The following is a 21,868-nucleotide window of genomic DNA, read 5'->3' as shown; positions in this document are numbered from 1 at the left end:
TTCTGATAGTAACATCTCTTTTCTCTTGGGTCTCATTATTCCATTATCTTTAACAATTATTCCCTAATTATTGCCACCAAGTAAATTTTTCTGGGTTCTAACAGAAAGCCCAAGTGACAGCTCGTGATTAAATATATACACTAAGAAATAAACAGTTGTTTCTTTCAGTTGACTGAATTGCCTCTATACTTACCATCCTGCAAAGATAAAATGACCTTAGACAGATGAAACTTTAACAAGGTTTCATGGCCCTTTCTGCTGTCCTCAAGTTAAGTATGAAAGCCTTCCATGAAAATTCAGTTTCATTTGAAGAACAGGAGCAAGGCCTTATGCCGCTGCACAATTAAGCTTATCTTTCTGACTTCCTTCACCAGTTCCTTATGAATTTCCTTCTCATTTCTTTTAAGATTTCTTAGGCAAGTACAATTGAGCTGATAAATAAATAGCAAGCCCGCTGAGTGGTTAACCCATCAGCCATTATATAGTTGCAACATTTAGCATTCAACTGATACACTAAGTTTTCACTGAAATCTCCTTTTATTCATGCCCAAGCCTGTGTGAGAGGTAGATTTAAGAGACAGTACAGGTGTCAAAGTGCCTGTTCTCTTTGATAGTGTTGGGCAGTAACTCCTCTTCATCTACTTCATGAAGCCCTGGTGAATTCTGGACATCAAGTAGGGTGACCATAAAATTTATCATCCAAACTTGGATGCACAGTGAAAGAAGTGTTACTAATAATTAGGAAATGAGGGGGAAAGGCAGAATTTTGAACTATTCCAGGAAAAATGATAGGTATGGTCATCCTACGAATTAGTCTTCCCACTTTTAGTCTGATATTCCTCAAAATATCCCTCCTGTTGGAAATCAGAGTGATCTATTGTTATTAAATAGATCACATTAACGTCCTTCAGGGATTCCCAATATTCATGGAATAAGTTGCAACATTCCTCAGACAACATAAAATGTGTTATATTATCTAACTCCTACTCTCTCCCAGTGATTGCAATTTCTCATGCTACATTTAAATGTCTAGCAACTGAACTGATTGTAGTGGCCCTAACACTATCAACTACTTTTGATCTCTAGGCCTCTATTCATATGAATCACATGATATTGGAACTATTTCCTTGTATTATCTCTCTCTCAGTACCTAAGGATGATGTCCTACCGATCTTCATGCCATCAGTAACTTGCCAGTGCAGATGCTTTGTAAGGACCTAATAAATGCTGATCCGACTGGACACAGACATGGAACAATGAAGCATTCTATATTCTGTCATTTCCATATTCTGATGAAGCTACAGTAGGTTGGTTCCACCGTAAATAGGAAGCTTACTACATTTATAGTAACTCAATAGATACCAAAACAAGAAAGCTGATTCACACTGTCCTGTTAAACCAAATGCCAACTTTGCTGACTATTCCTTGATAAAGACTGATACAAAACCAGCCTGACCATAAAGAGTAGCAATCCCCATGTTGATGCTGGTGGCCTTAGGGAGAGAAAATCTGACAGAAGCCAGAGGAAGAGTGTTCATATCCTAAAAACCAGGAACTGGTTGTATGAAAACCTCACATCACTGCATTGCAAATGTTCTTCCCTTTCTCTTCTCTTTCTCGCTGGTTTTGCCTCCCATTTTTGCTTTTAGTATGCTTTCTTTTTTCTTTTTCATTTTTATCTAGGCCAGTTTTTTTACTACCACGTAAACCTTATCTCATGCTTATTCCTAACATGCCCAGAAACACCTCAATCCTTACAGAGGCGTCAGAGCTCTAGATTTTCAGGATTTACCTCACCTATTCCTTCCCATAGAAATCATAATAAGGGCTCCTGCTCACATTTTCTTCCTCATTCCCTCTGCTTCCTAACCTACCCTGGTGCTTCCTTATGTGGCTCTGCATAATGTCGTGTAAGGGTTGTTATTATTATTATTGAAGATGGGGTCTTGCTCTGTCACCTAGGCTGGAGTGCAGTGGTGTAATCATAGCTCAATACAGCCTCAAACTCCTGGGCTTAAGCGAAATTCCTGCCTCAGCCTCCTTAGCAGCTAGGATTACAAATGAGTGCCACCATGCTTGGCTGATTTTTATTTCTTTACTTATTTATGTGTTTATTTTAGATATGGGGACTTGCTTTGTTGCCTGGGATGGTCTCAAACTCCTGAACTCAAGTGATCCTCTTGCCTCAGCATTTCAAGTCACTAGGATTACAGATGTGAGTCACTGCACCTGGCCTTGTCATGGTTAATTTTACCTATCAATTTAGCTGGACTTCAATGCCCAGACTGGCAAACATTATTCTAGGTGGATCCATAATCAATGCATATGGTGTGTCCTCTCTTCTTGGGAACTGTAACAATCTTTTTGATAGCAATTGTCTTTTAATCTATAAGTCTCAACATACCTGAATAATTTTTAAAAACCCACATTTTAAAATAGACTTGCAGAAGGATATACCTACTTTCATTAAGTAAGGGTCAACTAGTGAAGATTTTAATCAGTAGAGGAGCATGTCGAGAGTTTTTCCATAATGTTTAATTATATTTCATTGCTTTTTACTCTTTCTTCCTTTTTTTAAGAGGCTTTAAAAGATGCTTTGGTGAATGGTAGTCATAAAATGAAAAATGATTATATGTGTAAATTAGTCACAAGAGCCATCTCACCTTAAATGAATCTTTTCCATATCTAAATAAACTAAACTCGAGTATTAATGTAAAAGTATGTAATTCTCCACACTGAGCCATTTTTACTCTATGCCTAAAGATTGGAGCTAGAGTCAATGCCAACAGACATCTAGCATGAAATCATGTGTGAAGATGACTACATCTTGAATAGAAAACAAGTGTAAAGACTGAAACCTATACGAATGGCTAGATTTATGGGTGAAGATGAAAAAAGAATCACAAAGGAGTAGGAGAAGAGCTAAAAGGAGACAGCGAGGAAGCGTGAAAGCAGAATACCATGGAAGGCAAGAGAGGAGAGGTTTAAGGAGGAGGCAATTAATAACCTAAAATTCTGCAAAGAAACATCATCATAATAAATTTAAAAATACTAAGATGGTAGAAATAAATCTAAATATATCACTAAACAAAATAAATATAATTGGACTAAACTCATTTATTAATAGAACAGAGATTCTCAGATTGAATCAAACACAATCCACACATATGCTATAGAAACACATTTAAAGCCTAAAGTTTAAATCTAAAGATACCAAAAGACTGAAAGTGAAAATGATGTATACATACATATGCACACACACATACTTATGTGTATACACAAGGTTCACCCTTGAACATCATGGGTTTGAACCACATGGGTTCACATATATGCAGACTTTTTTCAATAAATATATTGGAAAATTCTTTGGATATTTACAATTTGAAAAAACTTGAAGCAAACTGTATAGGCTAGAAATATTTTGAAAATAAGAAAAAGTTAGGTATGTTGTGAGTGCATAAAACATATGTAAATGCTAGTCTGTTTTATCATTTACTACCATAAATACATACGAACCTATTATAAAAAGTTAAGATTTATCAAAACTTACACATAAACTTAACAGATCATGCATGGTGCTATTCACAATCAAGAGAAATGTAAACAAATATAAAGATGCAGTATTAAATCATAACTGTATAAAATCAACTGCAGTACATACTGTTCTACTGTAATAATTTCATAGCCTCCTTTTCTTGCTATTGTAGTGAGGTCAAGTGTTGCGAATATCCACTTAAAATGTGATATGTCACTAATCATGTCTACATGAGCAATTCATCTCTTTAGAAAATCATTTGTCTGCCGGGCGCGGTGGCTCAAGCCTGTAATCCCAGCACTTTGGGAGGCCGAGGCGGGTGGATCACGAGGTCAAGAGATTGACACCATCCTGGTCAACATGGTGACACCCCGTCTCTACTAAAAATACAAAAAATTAGCTGGGCATGGTGGTTCGTGCCTGTAATCCCAGCTACTCAGGAGGCTGAGGCAGGAGAATTGCCTGAACCCAGGAGGCGGAGGTTGCGGTGAGCTGAGATTGGGCCATTGCACTCCAGCCTGGGTAACAAGAGCGAAACACCGTCTCAAAAAAAAACAAAAAAAAACAAAACAAAAAAAAAGAGAAAATCATTTGTCACAGTAAAACACAATCCCTCGAAGTTTTGGATATTTTTCATTGTATTTAGTGTGATTCCATAAACACTGAATAACATCATGGGACTCAACAAAGTTTCACTGATGATGCTAGAAGCACTCCAGGAAGCAAAGTCATGACATTACAAGAAAAGATTGAATTGAAGTCTCTAGCTGAGGTTGCTCACAGGTGGACAATGTATTTTGTAAACAGAAGACATAATTTATGGTATTGATAAATACAGTACAGTACTATAAATGTATTCTCTCTTATTTATAGTTTTCCTAATAACGTTTTCTTTTCTCTAACTTAATTTTGTAAGAATACAGTATATAATGCATATAGCATGCAAAATATGTGTTAATTGAATATTTATGTTACTATGCTATTGATAAGGCTTCCAGTCAACACTAGGCTATAAGTACTTAAGTTTTGATTGAGTCAAAAGTGTATACGCAAACTTTGAATTGTGCAGGGGAATGACATCATTCACCCTCATGTTACTCAAGTGTCAACTCTCCATATACAGTACACACACACACACACACACACACACACACTAATCTAAAGAAAATAAGAAGTATTATTAGACAAAATAGATTTTTAAGACAAAAAGTAATATGACGAAAAGGATTCCCTCACCAGTAAGATTAAAATAAACTGAAGTCTGAGAGCATATAAGATTTTCAAACATTTACAAAACAGAACTTGGCATAGACAGATTGACAAATCCATAATTACAGCAAATGAATTTTCATTATAACTCAAGAATTAAGAGACCAAGCACATAAAAAGTCTACGAATGTAAAAATATGAGTAACATAATTAAATTTATCTATTGAACATCTATAGAACCCTGATTTCAACATTGAAAGAATACGATTCTTTCCTAAAACTGGACATATATTAGCTCACAAACCAAGTCTCCACAAATACCAAGGAGTTAAAATCATACAGACCAAGAATAAGATGCATTCTAAAAGTAGCATTCAGTGAACACAAAAGGAGTTCTTAGAATTGAAACATGGCAGAAGAAAAAACTCAGTAGAATGTGTGGAAGATAAAATTGAAAAACCTCTCAGCAAGTAGAACAAAAAGACAAAGAAGTAGAAAGTAGGAGAGAAAAGCTAAGAATCTTAGAGCATCAGTCTAGTAGTTCTAACATTCCCAAAATAGAGATTCAAAAAAAAAAAGAGAGAGAGAGAACAGAGGTATTTTTTTTTCCTTGGGGGGCAAAAAAAAAGAGTAAGTCAAACTGAAGCCCTCTGACTCAGGAGACAGGCATGAAAAGGTCTGTCAAAGCCAGGATGCCTGCTGACACCACGCTGTGCTTCTAACCTGAATGCAGAATCCCACAGGAACCTGGCTCAGGTGCTTATTTGTGCTTCACTTGTCATGACCCTGGGATGAAGAAGCTGTTGCTCCCTCCTCCATGCCCAGCTACAGAAGCACATTCCCCTGATCATTTTCTTGCTGGACATCCCATGTCTGACTCACACTAGGACCTCAGCAGATACCTTGACACACTCGTGACCTGGTCACTCTGACTTCCTCAGAAGGGGCTTTTAAAACTCTTCAAAAACCAAACCCAGTCTGTGATCCAAATATTCTACTCAGCTTATTTTCTTCTGGAAATAGTGTCCTTTCATTACAATGCTAGGTTTGAGCTTAGTTTTGAAATTTTATGCATAAGTGATCGAGCTCTAAAGAAAAGCAGGGACATAGTTCAGATAAAAGTCAGTGTGGTGGTTGCTCTGGAATAAAGTAAAGAATGATGGGGCGGGAGAAAGGGGGCTCCTGCATAATTTGATAGCAGAGTTCATTGTGAAGATGTTGTGAGTGCATGGTGCTTGCTTGGTTATTGTTGTTGAACTTGTACATATAGATAAGACTTTATACATTCTAATGGCCCGTGAGACATTTAGACTTGTTTTTTAAAGAGCATGAATAGGTAAGAGTATATCCCAGTAAGACATTTTAACATCTGAAAATCAAATCCTACCACCAAGTGTTTGGGAATGATGAGTAAGTCACTGTTTTTGCTGAGTGTGAGCCACACCTTTTGAGAGCATGTTCATTGGCCTAATGGAAACCAATGCCAGCATGCAGAGGGAAAAATTAAAATAGTGGATGTGGTCGATTCTGTTATTGTTCCAAATATCCACTGCCCTTTTCTGTGAGAGACTGATACTTCCTACTCCATTGAGGTCAGGCTTGCTCAAGGACTTGCCAAATGGCATTCAAGTGTAAGTGACATGTGCCACTCCTGAGTGGAACCTTAAAAGCATGCTGTGGTTCTGTTCCCCATGAGGCCGGCAAACCCCAGATTCCTTCATTCTGAGCTGTTCCTCCAGTCTGGGTCTTAGAATTACAGCTGACCAACAGTAGATAAGACTGTGAGCAAGAATATTCTTGTAAGTTGAGTTGCCTGGGGTTATTAGGCTAAGCTTCAGTAAACTGCTCTATAGAGAACTCACTAATGAAGAGCAGGATAAAACAGAAGTCTAAGGTTACAGCATGTGAGGAAAGAATTTGACTCCCTTATCTAAGGCCTGGGTATGTTGAGACACAGAGACGAATATTAGAGGAAGGTGGCAAATCCAAATTAGAGAGGATGACAGATAGTATGAGGTACCATTAACAGTGGAAGAGTATCTGATCAAAGACAGGGCAAGGGTGGGCTTGGGGATGAAAGAGAAAACACCCTGTCAAAGACAGCCACAAAAGGAGAGAATTGGTAAAAGTAGAGTTGAAAAAAGGAAATTCAAGCAAGGAGGAAGAAGATGGTCCCCCACTTTTTGAGATTAGAGGTAAGGATAGCTACTGGGAGTGAGATGTGGACATGGGGTGAATAAGGTCCCTGAAGGTGAGGTTGGTTTTGAAGAATCTGTGTGCATGCTGGCACTTCACTTCCTCATGGTCAGTCAGTGAAATGATGACCCAGCTTATTTGCCAATCACAAAACTTTGCTATTGGTTGTATATTTAACATAATAAAAATGAAGAGGTCTTTGCTTTCTTACTAGCTTGTACGTGTATAAATTCCAACTGGCCTTAGAACAGTTTCTTCTATCAATATTTTGAGAAAATGAATACAACAAACTATAATCTTTTCAAAGAACACAGGAAAAAAATTTTTCTAGGTATAATACAGTAATTTGCCATAAATTGTTAAACTGTATTTTGTTTTTTAGGTATATCAGGGTTTCTGAATTTTTACAAAAGAGATATTAAGATACTTATAATAACGTGTGAATAGGTGAATTTAAGGAAATAAATGATTTGGAAAGAGGTATTGCTCAAATTAAATTTGACCACAAGAGTTGTTAAATCTTTTATTATTAATTGTGCTAACCTGATTATGTAACTGAACTATTTAAGCCTTTGCTTTCAGATTCATTCAGGCTTACCTATAAAATTGTATGTCTTTCCACACAACATTTTTTGCATGCAATTTCCTCCAAATTCTTTTACTGCAAATCTAGAAATCTAATAGTGCAATGTAATCTGTGCTAAATTAATAAAAGAAAAATTTGTTCCATAATCACCCTGGTAAAAAGAGGTTCTAAGCCATTTGGAGCAGTGGTTGGACGAAATCTTCTCCTTCTCCATGTTTCAGATCTATTTTCTCTTGTGATTTTCCCACTTGGGGGAGGTGGAGGAGGAATAGGCATCATGTAGCTGTTAATGTTTGGAAGTTGATATGAATTCACTCTCTGTGAATTGCTCATGGAGTTCCTGAACTTCATCACTGCCTTCTTGCCCTGTAATCATATTTCATCATGTAAGAACCAATGAAACAGAATCAGCGACTCAATGTAACCCAAAATTAAAGACAAGTCAATATGATTGACATTGCATGCAAACACAACTGATACCAATAGACAAACTCAAAACATTCCAGACTGTTGAAAAATGACACTTTGTAGTATCTGCAGCAAATTAAATATTCATAACATTTCAACCTTATGTGATATTTTTTTAACTAACATAAAGTGATGACATTCTTATAATACTTTTGGAGTTTTTCTTCAACAATTAATTAAACCCAGTAAAATTAAACAACTTAAAATTAGGAAGTCTGAAGTGTTGTGCTTCAAAGCAGAGCTTTAGTCCACTTAGCAATAGGGAATTAGTACTTTTTTCATATTCTGATTTCAGGCATCTAGGTATTAGAATATGCAGGGTTTGCAAAGCTGTAAACAAACTGGCATGTACTGTTTAGCATAAATTACTCATGTACTATTTAGAATAAATTATTACCACATTTACAGAGGAAAAATTAAGATATTTATCAAAATTTTAAGGTACATACCCTTTGACCTAGGAATTCTAGTGTTAGGAATAAGTCCTGCACAGATAACTATAAAAGTTCACTAATATAAATGGGTATAAGGATACATGTACACACATGTACACACATGCACACACACACATCCGTACATATAAGGAAGTTAGTTGAAAAAAATGTAACATCATACAAGTCCATCAATAAGAGAATGTTTAAATGTTGCTTAGTTCATATGATAGATCTCACCAGATTCATGTTTAAACATGAATCTATTTATTTTGAAATAAAAAGGTTCATATGGTGTGACCATAAATTTCTTTTAAATAATTTATGTGTGAATTCTGATTAAAAACAAAAATGACTGAAAAAATTTGAATGTGGGGCTGCCTTTAGGGATATACCTTCATATTGTTTCAGAGTTTAGTCAGCATGTATTACCTTATTCATTAAAAAACACCAAAGGCATAATCAATAATTACATTTGCCAGTTTTAAATGAGTCACTGAATTTTCACAAATTGGTAATTTTTGTGTATCTGAGGTAGTTTTCTAAATTTAAGGAATATTTAAGTATGTTAATCTATTTTGCACCAATCTACTTATGTTTATACACTATAAACTTATATTGTACTTATATTTATTTTTTAATTTCTAATTAATTTTTTGCTAACTTAGTTTGTATTTTAATATGCCTATTGCTGAACAATTATTTTGTATAAGGGGAAGTTATTCTCCAAATATCTCTCATTGCTAAATGAGCAAAAGGAACTTACAAGTGAAGGGCATTGATAGCCCATATTTTGACTGAAAAAAATTCTACTAACAGAAAGAGATTTAAGTAGATATTCACCAAGGAGTTTACAATTGTTAGAATGGTTGATATTGCATTGTGTCATGCTTTAACTTTTCTTTTCATATTTTTCAATTTTTCTGTAATGGGGTGTATTTATATTGTAATAAAAAATAAAAATAAGTAAAAAATAATAGGAAAAAGAAAATCAATGAATCTAGAACTTTTGTGTTTAGGGATTTAAAACAAAATTATATCTGAGAAGGTATCAGTCAATTGCATGCCTTGTTTGGAAATGACTTACCAATTTTTCAAAAAAATTAACATGTTGTTTTTTACCTTGCTGGTTTTAGCTTGACAGCATTTTGGACATCTTTTCATGCCAGTGCAAGTAATTCTACTTTATACTTTTTAAATGTTTTTTAATATAACATAACAAGTTAAAAGAATACCTTATTACTTAGATAACTTCTCATTGTTCACTACTGCAAATACAAAAGATTATTGAATCTATTTCTTTACACATATGTGTGTATTCCTAGGATAAATTCCTACTTGTTAAAATGCTTGAGCGTGTTCATTTAAAATGGTGATATATATTTTCATATTGCCTTCATGAATGCTTGTACCAATTTCTACTTCTACCAATAATATATGAGAAACTCTCCTTCTAAAGACATTAATTTTCAATCAAGTCATTATTATCTCAACTAGTCTGTTTTTGACCAAATCACTTTTTCCTAAATTAAAGACTCTAACTCCTGCTACTTAACAAAGTTCAACTTACTTCTATCTGTAGTACCTTCAAGTGCTTTCCAAAAGTATGTACCTTACTCTTGTAAAGAGCAATAAGAATGTAGTGGGTGCTCACTACATGCTCAGCAATGATGCAGAATACTATTCTTCTTTAAGAGTTTCTTCTCTAATTTTATAGTAAATCATTTTTGTCATCAATGCCATTGAAAAAAATGACAGGTAAAGACATAATCACAGTATATTTTGTCTGTGAACATTACATTATAAGCTCCAATAAATTAGTTTTGCCTGTCTTAATGCCTAAAGCAGTACCCAGGCCATAGTAAATGCTCAATAAATATTTACTAAATGAAAGTGAGTTTAGCTAGTTGACATTATTGTGGAATTTATCTCAATCTTGTCAGCACATGAAAGCTATCATTAGCTGCCTGTCCCTCAATAACTCATACCCCAAAAACGTGAAACAGGAAAAGGCCCTGTAAAGATTCAATTAGTAAATCCATCCAGTGGCACAGAATGGATTTGAAAAATCACATTAAAGAAAAAAAAAAATGCTCCCCAGGCAGCAGAGCTTAAATAATACCTGATTGAAGGTGTTCACATATCTGATGGGACAATGTATTGATCAAAGTAGAATTAATAATTATGGAACTTAAAAAAGAATATGATCAACTTGGCAAGCATGGAAAGCACCCATCCGAATACTATATAGGGAAGAGGAAATCCTACCTATTGGATGTTGAATATTTCTAGTCCTAATGGCAAAGTTACCACTGGAGGATACAGAGGGTTTTAGCCAAAGACGTTGAGCTTTCTGGTACCTTTGGCTAGCCCATTCCCAAGATGAGATGGGAGTATCAGGCCATCTAAGCCTGATAGAATTAACATTCTGTTGTACTATATCCCCTCATTCTGATTCCATGCTCACTAGGCAACATTCTCATTGTGATTTGGATTCTCATATATGTCTGCCTACTGGGGGAGAATTCACTTCTATAAATTTTGACTATGGCATCTCTTGGTGAATAAATAACCCCTGAATATCATTGAGTTTCCTATTTTCATTTATCATCTAGTGAAAAATGAGCTTATTTTGAGTTCGTTTAGTTAGCCTGGGCAATCTCACAAGATGTGACTATTCCTGGACCCTGGTTAAAACAGGAAATCTCTGGGCCTTCAAAGTGGAGATCAGAGCCTAGAAAGTGTCAAACTAATTGACATATGGCTCAAGAAGTTTCTGCCTAACTGTAAGCAGTCTTCCCTAGATGAAGCACCACCACTTTTGGATAATTTCTCTTGGTTTCTGGAAAACCAATATTCAATTAACTGAAATAAGGTTTCTGAAAAGTGCTTCAGAAGCTGAAAAGCACATGAAGTGGATATAGTATTATTTTTAGAGTTGTATTTATACTTTAACTGTGAAACACAATAATTTGTCTGAATTAATTTCTTAGTGTCAACGTTATTTGTCAATTAAAAATAAAAATATCTTAATTTCATATCTGTGTTTCCTAAGAAATTGAATATAATAATTCCTTTGAACATACTGACGATCGTACTTATGTCTCAGGTTTCTTCGTAAGTTGGCAAAATTTTCTTCATGTTAGAAAAATTAACAATACCCTCCCTAATTAGTGAATGTACTAATTCTTCCTCCCTATTTAAGAAATTCACATTTCATGGTTACCATACTTCCTTCCTGTGATCTATTAAAATAAGTGAAAATTACTTGAGACATAACCTTGAAAGGGAAGCAGAATCAAGCTCCTATGTATGATTAACTCAGCATTTTTTAAAGATGGACATTCTTTTCCCTCTATATTCAACCTTCTAAAAGTCAAACTTGAAGCAATTTCATACATTGATGGGAAACTAAGTCAGCATGCAAATGCAAAACCTATTTTTGGAAAGTTTAATTTTCTAGGTTTCATGCATATAAAATTTGGAAGAAGTCAACACTAGGTCTTTTCTAATAGAAGTCACATCTGGTTAAGAAAAGTGTTCCCCTTGTTTTTCAATCAGCCTTTCAAACTAATGAGAAATCACCATACATTATTACCAACCTATTCCTTACTTTTTTTGCTCAGTGACACAAATTACAGGCCTTCCCATTTAAATAAGACATAATTAATCACAAGTATGCAGTAAATGTTTCATACATACATAATATAATTTTCACTGTGTAGATTATAATCAAATATACCTTGAAAACTGTGATAATCTATAACGTTCTATTCAAAAATTAAAATATATTTATTGACAAATATAACATTTACCCCAATGGGAAACAGAGCTTCATTTTCCAGCAATGAGGTTTTTGATCTGGACCTTGAAGTTACCTTTGGAACAGTTTCTACTGCAGGATTACTGGGAAGAGGCTGCAATCGAATAGGAGGCTGCATATTTCCTGGAGCAGTATATGGTCGAGGGGCTGTCTAGACAATTAGAGGAAAAAATTCCATTTATATTAGAACCTTGACATGTTTCCAGAACCAATTAATAACCCAATAAATTGCCTAGAGTAATTAATGGTGCCTTTTTACTGAACAGATTAAACTTTAATTATGTCCTTCCATTATACATACCCTTATGACCCAAAGTATTTGTTAAAACATATGGTGTTGAAGTCCTCTACATAACTAAATGCCACAATTATAGAGTATTCTAGACAAAGGAGATGTCCTCCTTTACATTCCTGTATTTTTATTCATACTGCAAACTTGCTGACAATAATTTATGCTGTTCATACAATGGCTTTGCTCAATTTAATGTTACATTGAATAATGTTCCTATTTTAGGGGTCTAAAAGGATATTATTGGAATGGGCTCATTTCTGTCTAAATGTCTTCAATATAAACTCTACTCTGAATCTTTTAAGCCTTAAGAGTGGTGCCGAAGTAAAAGCAGACAGTATAATTCAAACAAAAAAGGAAAGGAAATGCATTGCAATTTATTCAATGGCATCCTTGAAATACTAGGAAAACAAAAATAAAAAATTGTAACTGGCAACTTTGGAAACTACTATATAAAATTGGATAGGTTTTCTACACTAGATATTTTCCATTTGTCCCTCTACAGCTACTGCTCACCTTCTCTGGCCCAACCTAGACTCTGGGAGTCACTCCTTTAGGGACTACACCAACAAAGCTCAGGATTGCAGCTGGAGTCCACCAGTGATAGGCTTAGAAGGAGATGAGATTAGGCTCTTTCTTCTCCTTGACTCACCCTGCAGGGTCATAATGGGCCCACTGGGTCCCTCTACCAAAGACCACAGCTGGGAAGCCCTCTCCCAGCTACAGGTACTTGCAGCTGGTTCTGGTATCCAATTCCTCTGTTCCCCCATTAGGCCTGGGTGCTGTGGCTTCTGATATGCTGACCCTAACAGGCTTAGCATCCCTAGTTGGTTCTCCTTAGCCCTGCCTACTTCTTTGTAAATAGTTTATTAAACACCTTCTAATTACACTATTTGAGCCATCTGTCATCTGCTGAGCCCACTGACTGATGCGTTTTCTAATCAAGAATGTACTGCAGCAAATATCAAAAGTGCCAGGATAGTGCATTAGAAGTTCCTTTTGGGGCATTGAAAGGATATTGTTAGTTTAGTATAAAGATTAGCAATGTGGCTGGGTGCAGCGGCTCACACCTATAATCCCAAAGCTTTGGGAGGCCAAGGTGGGTAGATCACTTGAGCCCAGGAGTTGCATATCAGCCTTGGCAATATGGTAAAACCTTGTCTCTACAAAAAATACAAAAATTAGCTGGGTGTGGTGGCATACACCAGCTACTTGGGAGTCTGAGGTAGGAGTTCAGCTGAGCCCGGGCAGGTCAAGGCTGCAGTGAGCCGGGACTGTGCCACTGCACTTCACCCTGGGCCAGAGTGGGATGCTGTCTCAAAAAAAAAATATATTAGCAATGTGTCAAAAGTAGAATAAATAAGACGTTTGACACAACTGTTCTAATACAATAGTAGAGAGCCTATCAAGAATAGTACATACATATTTAGGTGGGAGCGTGAGAAGGATGGTATTTAAGTGACTCATGATTAAGGTTTAATATATCGACTTTAAAGAATGGTGAACAAGAAGTGTTCAGCTCTGGAAAAGTGTGTGTACATACATTAAAAAATGATGATAAGGCAGCTCCTGCTACCAAAAATCAGCCTTAGAAGTTAGGTTTGAGAAGCATGTCCTATGTTGCTAAATCTCTGATTTTATTAAATCAACATTTATTGAATTCCCACCATGGAAACCATGACAACATAAAAAGTAATTTTTAACATCTAATGGCAACACAAAACAATTAGTGCCAAATGAACCACACAAACACTGCCAAACAGACAATAAACTACCTGAGAACAGAACTTAGAAGCAAAAGTTCCTAGGATCTTTAGGGCAAGCCAAAGAGACTAATAAAATTTAAAGTTTCACAGAAGCAGTTAGATTTTATCCGAGTGGTAAACAAGAGAAGAAAATGGATAAGCAGAAAAGAAGGGTGAATTTGAACATCCAACCCAGAAGACAGCTGGTTGTGAGCAAGACATGGGAAGAGTAGCAAAGATAATATTCTCTAATATCTGTTTTCTTTTCTTCACTAGCAACAGAATTTTTATCTGGGAACATGGTTACTATGAATAAAGATTATATTTCTCAGCATCCCTTGCAACTCTTTGTAGATGTATGCCTCAGTTTTGGCCAATAAGATGTGAGCAGAAGTGACACATGAGACTTCCAGATCATATGCTTAGAGAGAAGATATATGCTCTCACTTTACCCCTTCCCTCTGGCTGAAATATCCAAATGGTGATATACCATCTTGGATTTTGTGGATAAAAGCAACACTCTAAGTTTGGCAGATCAGCAACACAAAAGGAGTCTAGGCTTTTGATGACTTCATAGAGTTGAGATGGCATGCCAGCTGAGACTCATGTATATGCTGGGATGGGGAGGGGGCCCTTTTGTTTATTCCAATGTTATTATATTTATGGTTCCCATACACAAACCTATACACGACAAATATGAGAAGCCAAGTGAATTGATTAAAGCAGCATTTGGTTTAAAGAAACAAAAGATAAGCCTGCATGGACCAAAAGTAAAAGGTCTTAAAACCCTCAAAGAGAAATTAGAATGAACAATGGAATCAGATCACCCAAAAGAATTCTTTTGAACATTGTAGAACAAACATGCTTCAAGACACTCTCCTGTCAAATAATGCAACTGAACACAAAAACTTGAACAATCTATTGTAGAAATTTAAGGGAACAGTTTACTGCAAACTAGCACATGATCTATTGGCTGTTGTGCTCTAAATTTTACTTCCCTACATTTGCATATAGATATCATTCAGTTAGATGAATGTGGCAGTCAAATGTTTAACTGATTACATTTATCTCCAAAAACAAATCTGCACCATTAACTAACAGCTGTGAGCTACAAATTGTTGTAGTTCACATCAGAAGGCACCTTAAATTCGTTATATTTTAAATTGTGTGTAATATATTTTTTGGAATAAATATGGCACTGTAGCTTAACATTCTCAAAACCATACCAGAATATGAATTGAAATTAACTGTCTGGTGATCACTCAGCTTAGCTATTTCTAATTCTTGGTAGAAGATCTGTAGGGGTCAATGTTCCAAGCATATGCAGAATTAGTTGAAATGATTTTTCATAGTTTTAATGGGAGTAGTACAACTAAAAATCTGTATACTGTTCTGAAAGTTTAGGTTACCAAGGGCACTAACATTGTATTGGATGTTTCCTTGTTCATTTAAGAAAGTTAAAAAAGAAAAAAATCAATGTCAATATCTCAAAAGGATTATTATCTTTTTCTCAGGGACACTTGGAAATCATGAGTCAAATTTAAAGAATATGTATCCAGATTGGGAAAAAAAAAAAAGGGCGGGGGAGGAGGATTTGGATTTCTGTAAAATGGGAACTATTTAATTCCAAGATCACAATAGGTATCCCTTAAGGTGCAAAAGCACCGTCAGGGCTGGCCACGTGAAGAATCCTGGCTTACCAGAGAGAAAGTTTTTTGAAGCTGGTGTCAGTGTTTACTGTAATTTAAAAATTACTTTTTCACTCCTACAACATTAAGATCTGCTGGATGTCTCATAAACTATTTATTGAGGGTGTTCAGCTGGAAAATTGAAAAGAAAGCCTTTCAAGGATTTTTCCTCTCTGAAACAGGTGGGAAGACAGAAAACAGCACTTGATTATTTCTTTTGTTTCACTCAGGTTAAGCTTTTGAGAGTCTAGTGAATTTGCCATCCAGTAAAAGAATATGTACATATACACAGTCAAATCAAGCCTAGAAATAGGGTGACAACAAAGGAAAGACGGTTGCTTTTCATCATCTGAGCTGTTCATCAAGAAACGTCAAAACATATTTACCCTTTGAAAAATGTCAAAGGCTTAACACTATATGTGATGAACCTACTTCAACAATCTGTGAAAGCATTGCAATTTCTCCATAAATGTTTTGCAATTCAGAAAAAGTTCATGCTAACAAGGAAATATATTAGGCTACACAAAGCAAGAATGAAGATATAATCAAGCAATTCATTTACAACTTAAACCATCAACCTCCAGCAAATGTGTTACACATCTTTTCCTGTATCTATATTATTTCAAGGTACTTTACCTTTCCTTCCCTCAAGCAAACCACCTTTAGGTTAGAAATGAATCAACCTGGAATAAAATATCAGCGTTTAGTTTCTTCAGATAGAATTTCTGCACATTTAATTATTTTTATCTTAGAGTATGTGCACAGACTTTTTATAAAAGGAGCTCAAATGTTAGTATTTAGGCCAATATGCTATATGGTGCCACTGAATTTATACAGATAAGCTGGAAGTAGAGGGAACAGCAAGAACAAAATCCAGAGGTCAGAAAATATAGGATATGTATAGAGCAACTAGTGATTCAATTTTTCTGTATTGAAGGGTGCTAAAGAGTAATCATGCAGAAAAAAATGGAATAGCTAACTTGAGGTTCTATGGTTTAGGATCTTAAATGTCACTTGGAAGTTTGGGCTTTTCTAAAGAGAATATAGGCCAGGGAAAGTATTTCGATATCTAAGTAACATAAGTAATCTGCAGCTCCAGAAAACTAATCAAGCATTAATGAGCAAAATTGATTTAGCAGTAGTGATATTGACTAGAAGTGAGACATTCAAGAGAGACAGAGTTGAACAGATATAAGACTATACTTTCATTCAGTAGGACTGGCAGGATTATGCAGACATGCTCCCAGAGAGTATCCTTTCTGAGAATAAGAAATAATAAGTTAATTAGCTGGGATGCTGCATGACAAAGTGTTTAATATTACTCACCAGTGCTAATGGACTAGAATGTCCTTCATCAACCAGAATGGTATGGCCACGATTAGTCTTTGGGCCAACTGGGGGATGGGGAGACAGGATTGGCATGTTATTTTCAACAGATCTTCTTGTGTGCTCTCCCTAAAATAAGAAAGCAATTTAGCAAATAGATGCAGAGTTAGTAATCTAGGTTAGATTTGTGCCTGACATGAAAGAAATACTATATGACTAAAGAAATCCAAGAGTTACTTTTGAGGCCTCTCAGGTTGTTAGGAAAAGTTTCCACAGCTTTGTTTAGGAGTTAGGTGTGGTGGTAAAAGTCAAAAAATTGAGTCTGCTTTAGTTGTACTCAAAGAAATAACTGCAAAAGCAGTGTATCCTCCATTTTAGCAGTAGTATTTCTTAATTTGCTTTAAGCAGAACACTACAAAAAGCATAAATGAGCGTGAGCTTTACTACAGTGGTCAGTAGACTACCAAAAGTAGTACTTTTCTAGCTTAGAAAATAAATAATTCCACTAGGCAAAAAGTGTCCCATGTTTTAAGAAAACGAGAGCTAAAATATATCTTGTGCCAAATACAGTAATAAAGTGAAAATTGTTACAAATAAAAATCATATGAAGAGGCACAAGAGCAACACATCTCTGACAATGCTACAAAATGCCCATATACTTCCTGCAGTGGACTTGGCTACCTGGGCCACGGTGAATAACACACAGCAACTTTTCCTGCTTCATGCAATGTGAGTGACTCTTTTTTCCAGTAACCATTTTTCTCCATCAACGTTTTAGCAGATAAATTATAGAATATATGATTCAGTCCTTGATGTAGAACAATACTGGCAAAGTTGGATTAACCACAAATCTCTACACACTGACTCTTTGATCTTGAAAAACTGACCCATCTTCTGCCATTTAAAAACACTTTTGTAACAAAATTATCTTCTCACCCTGATAAAATAGACCTAAGTGCATCACAAAAGGGTGAAAAATTACTGTTTCTTATAGCAAGTTATTCTACAGAAGCTTTACAAAATATTCATTAGTTTGTGAAACATATTTTAGGCCACACATTGGTAATACTACAGTATACAGAAAATTAAGAACATGTGATTACGAATGACTCAAGAAATTAAGTAAAACTGTCAACTTAAATGGAAATCTTGAATTTAACTGAATCGCTCATCTATTGATTCAAATTTATCTATTTCCTATATTCACTGCAAAGAAGATATATTTAAAAAATAGAAAACAAACAAGGACTTGAAAATGACTTTTACTAAATGTCTACATTTTATCATGCTTTCTTTTGCTAAACAGAATCCTTTCTACCATATAGTTCCAAGGGTCATATTCAGATGAAAATATGCCATTGTATCATTCTTAAAAAGCCCTGTTTTCAATCAGGTTGGAAATATTACCATCCATTTTACCTTCTTAAGACACAAACATACATCTCTTGACCTCTATCACAAGAATTATAAAAGCAAAAGAACATTTTCAAGTTTGTCTTTGAAAGGTTTGTGCCTCATTAAAATTTATTTTGCACAAACAGCTCCCATTTTTGTCACAATCTTCTGTGATGATGGTGGCTAAGATTTAGGCTTGGTGGAACCATCATTGACTTCAACTATGTTTTATCCAAAAGTAAAGTGTCCCAGGGAACTTGAATCATAGTTTCACTCTTTCTTTTTTTAATCATAAAATAATACTATAAAGTAAAAGAGAGTTATATAGCTCCTTACCTTAAATCTCTGAATTCGCTCCTTCCTAGCTAAGGTCTCCAATTTCTTTTTTATTTCAAGCTGATGGTAACGCTAAGCATACAGGAAAGAATGAAAGAGAGAATCATATCAGTTATAGCAAAGACCTTTTTAGAGGAAAATAATTCCAACAGCTAACTATATTCTCAATTACCCCTCTTGTCATTGAGATGGAGAAGAATCACCTGCATCAGTGCACAAGTGGGAATATAAATTGGTGTAACTCTTTGGAAATTCAATTTTGAACATATATTAGGCAGTTAAAAGTGTTCATAACCTTTAACCCTTAAATTTCACTTCTAAACCTGTGGGAAATCTAAGTAATTTTTTAAATGTCTTATGCACAAAGACACTGTCTGAAAGACTTTTTTCCCTTTTTTCTTCAAAGCAAAAAAAAAATGCAGAAACAGTATGAAGTATAAAAAGAATGGTTATAATTTGGCACATCCATATGATGGAATAATATATAATTGGTCACTTAAATAAGGTTCATACAGATTTTGTTTAAAAAATGGACAATGGACATAATGCAGGACAAAAGCAGGATACAGAATTTCTCAGAAATACAATTTATCAAGCTCACATTGTGTGTCTGTCTCTGTGCTAGGAAGATGCTTCACATACATTATTTCTTCTTGATCGACTCTAATTGCCAAGCCATACCATTTTACAAACAAAGACCCTGAGGCAGAGAATAATGAACTTGCCCCAGGTCATATACCCAGCCAGTGGAGGAGCTGTAATTTCACCCTTGGCCTATCTGACACCAACTTCCTGTATTTTGCTTGCGTTTTTTCACAAAACCATGTTGTCCCTGTCACAACATAGTATGATTTTACTAAGGTAAAAATGTGAATAGAAAAGAGACTAAAAGGAAATAAATGTTAACAGTAGTTGTCTCTGAAAGGAGGAATTGTATGTAATTATTTTTCTTTTTATGCCTTCCCCCCCCCAATTTTTTGTATAGTTATTCTATAATTTAAAAATAAGCCTCACATAAAAATAATCTGCTTACAAAGAAAATTGAAATTAATCAGATGCATTTTAGAGTGTTTTATTCATTGGGCCTTTGAAAAATTGTTTCTCCTCTGTTCTTGGTTCCCTCCTGCTGCCTTAGGAACCCTGCAGACTCAGTAATTCCCTACTGTCAATCCTCTTCTTAACACTTCCCTTTCCTCCCTCTCTTCCTCTGATCTCCTACCCACTTATCAGCAAAATGTTCAATTCACTATCAACATTTTTTCCATCTTCCATTTATTCCCAACTCACTGTAGTCATCCACATCTGCTGACTTGCCACTTCCCTACCGCATAAACTACTTTTACCAAGGCCACTAATGTTTTCATCTTCTGGGTCAAACCTAATTTCCTTTTGTTCCCCGACTGCTCATCTTATTTAACCATTCTGCAGCTTGTGAGAATCTTTCAGCTTCCAGGACACCATTCTACAGACATGTTTTTGACCACTTGAAGGTTTCTTTTCAGCCCATGTTATTATTCTTGATCTCCTGCAGTGCACATACCTCCAAACAAGTGAGAAACTCCTTCTTCTGAGCACTTTCTTCTCCCTTACTACTCCCTATTCAGTCAGCTTAATTCTTTCTCCCACTTGAGCTTCTCTGTAGACAGCTGCATCTCCCAGCATTACCGCTACTGCTGTTAGCTTGCACACTTTGGCAATAGCTTTCTAATTGACCTCCCACCTCCAATCTTTTCCAGCTCATTAATCCATCTTCCACATTTTTAGCAACATCATCTTTCTAAAACAGCTCTGCTCATTTCTTTTACTCCCCTGCTGAAAAACATTTCATCGCCTCATCACCTACATCCCAAACTTAGTTGAGAATTTAAGGCTCTCCAGAGACTAGGTACCAACTTATTGGAGAATGTCACTTCCTGCCACTCCTGCCAACTAACCCACTGTGCAGTCTGGCCTCTATGAGGGTTCCTTTCCATCTACTATGTTCTTTCACACCTCTGGAACTTTCTAGGTCTGGAACACCCTTCCCGCGTTTTCATAGGAACTTTGACTCAGTCTTCAAAGAACAAGACCACTGTTTGGCTTCCTCTGACTCCCACAGAGAAAAGTCATCCTTCTCCTCTTCTCTGAGCCCTGTCTATTTGGTCCTCTCTTCTAGCCCTTAGTCACATTTTTAATCCTACCTTGCAGCTAAAACGCACAGCCTCATACTGGCACATGGGTCACCTGCAATTATTGCTTGTTAAATGAATGAATGCATGAATGTTAATACAGCAGTATTAGCAAGGAGCATCAGCATAAACTAAATGTGAGACAAATGTGACAATTTAAAGATAAATATTGTTTGTTTTATTGTATTAATATATACTATTTATTCTATTATGTAAAAATTACATTATTTAGTATATTAGATACTAACATTTATCTAAAATATTTATACAAAACTTTAGGAATCTGCAAATATTTAAAAAATAGCATATTCAACAGTTATGATGTGTCACAATGTGTTAAGTGAGATTTTGGAAAACTAGACTTCAAGGATTAAGACCAACAGAGAATTCAGTGCCTGTTGAGTAAATTTGAAACAAGGTATTGATTAATTTTATGCTGTCTATTGTTTTCACAGAAAAATTATAGCTGATACTTTTATAAGCAAGAATTTGGGGCCATGAATAATGATTCTATGTAATTCGTGGACATGATATGAATTAGAAAATGAATTCCTAAATTAACAGATTTTATACATCTAAGTTAACACCTCATTTACTTGATGTAGCATAATAATAAATATTTTCAGTGGCACTAGACTTAGTATTGGTTTACTGATGATTCTACAGTTGTTCA

At 35.4% G+C, this 21,868-nt stretch overlaps 1 protein-coding gene across 7 annotated transcripts in view; it reads right to left on the bottom strand.

Moving 5' to 3' along the window:
- ERICH3 (glutamate rich 3) overlaps nt 1-21,868 on the bottom strand; it is a 108,774-nt gene that overhangs the window by 60,778 nt on the left and 26,128 nt on the right. For 3 of the 7 annotated variants that reach the window (XM_017531693.2, XM_017531720.2, XM_017531711.2), the window contains 4 exons: nt 19,028-19,099; nt 17,297-17,425; nt 12,241-12,399; nt 7,677-7,892 (listed from right to left, as the gene is read on the bottom strand). In XM_017531693.2, the coding sequence (XP_017387182.1) occupies nt 7,677-7,892; nt 12,241-12,399; nt 17,297-17,425; nt 19,028-19,099 (576 nt within the window). Of the gene's footprint in view, nt 1-7,676; nt 7,893-12,240; nt 12,400-17,296; nt 17,426-17,977; nt 18,999-19,027; nt 19,100-21,868 lie in introns of those variants that run through there. The other 4 variants (XM_017531703.2, XM_037739679.1, XM_017531729.1 and 1 more) reach the window with 4 other exon arrangements.

Source organism: Cebus imitator, unplaced genomic scaffold (genome assembly GCF_001604975.1).
Source record: "Cebus imitator isolate Cc_AM_T3 unplaced genomic scaffold, Cebus_imitator-1.0 Scaffold3, whole genome shotgun sequence".
In the NCBI taxonomy this organism is placed as follows: domain Eukaryota; kingdom Metazoa; phylum Chordata; class Mammalia; order Primates; family Cebidae; genus Cebus; species Cebus imitator.
This window is presented reverse-complemented; position numbering and strand designations above follow the sequence as displayed.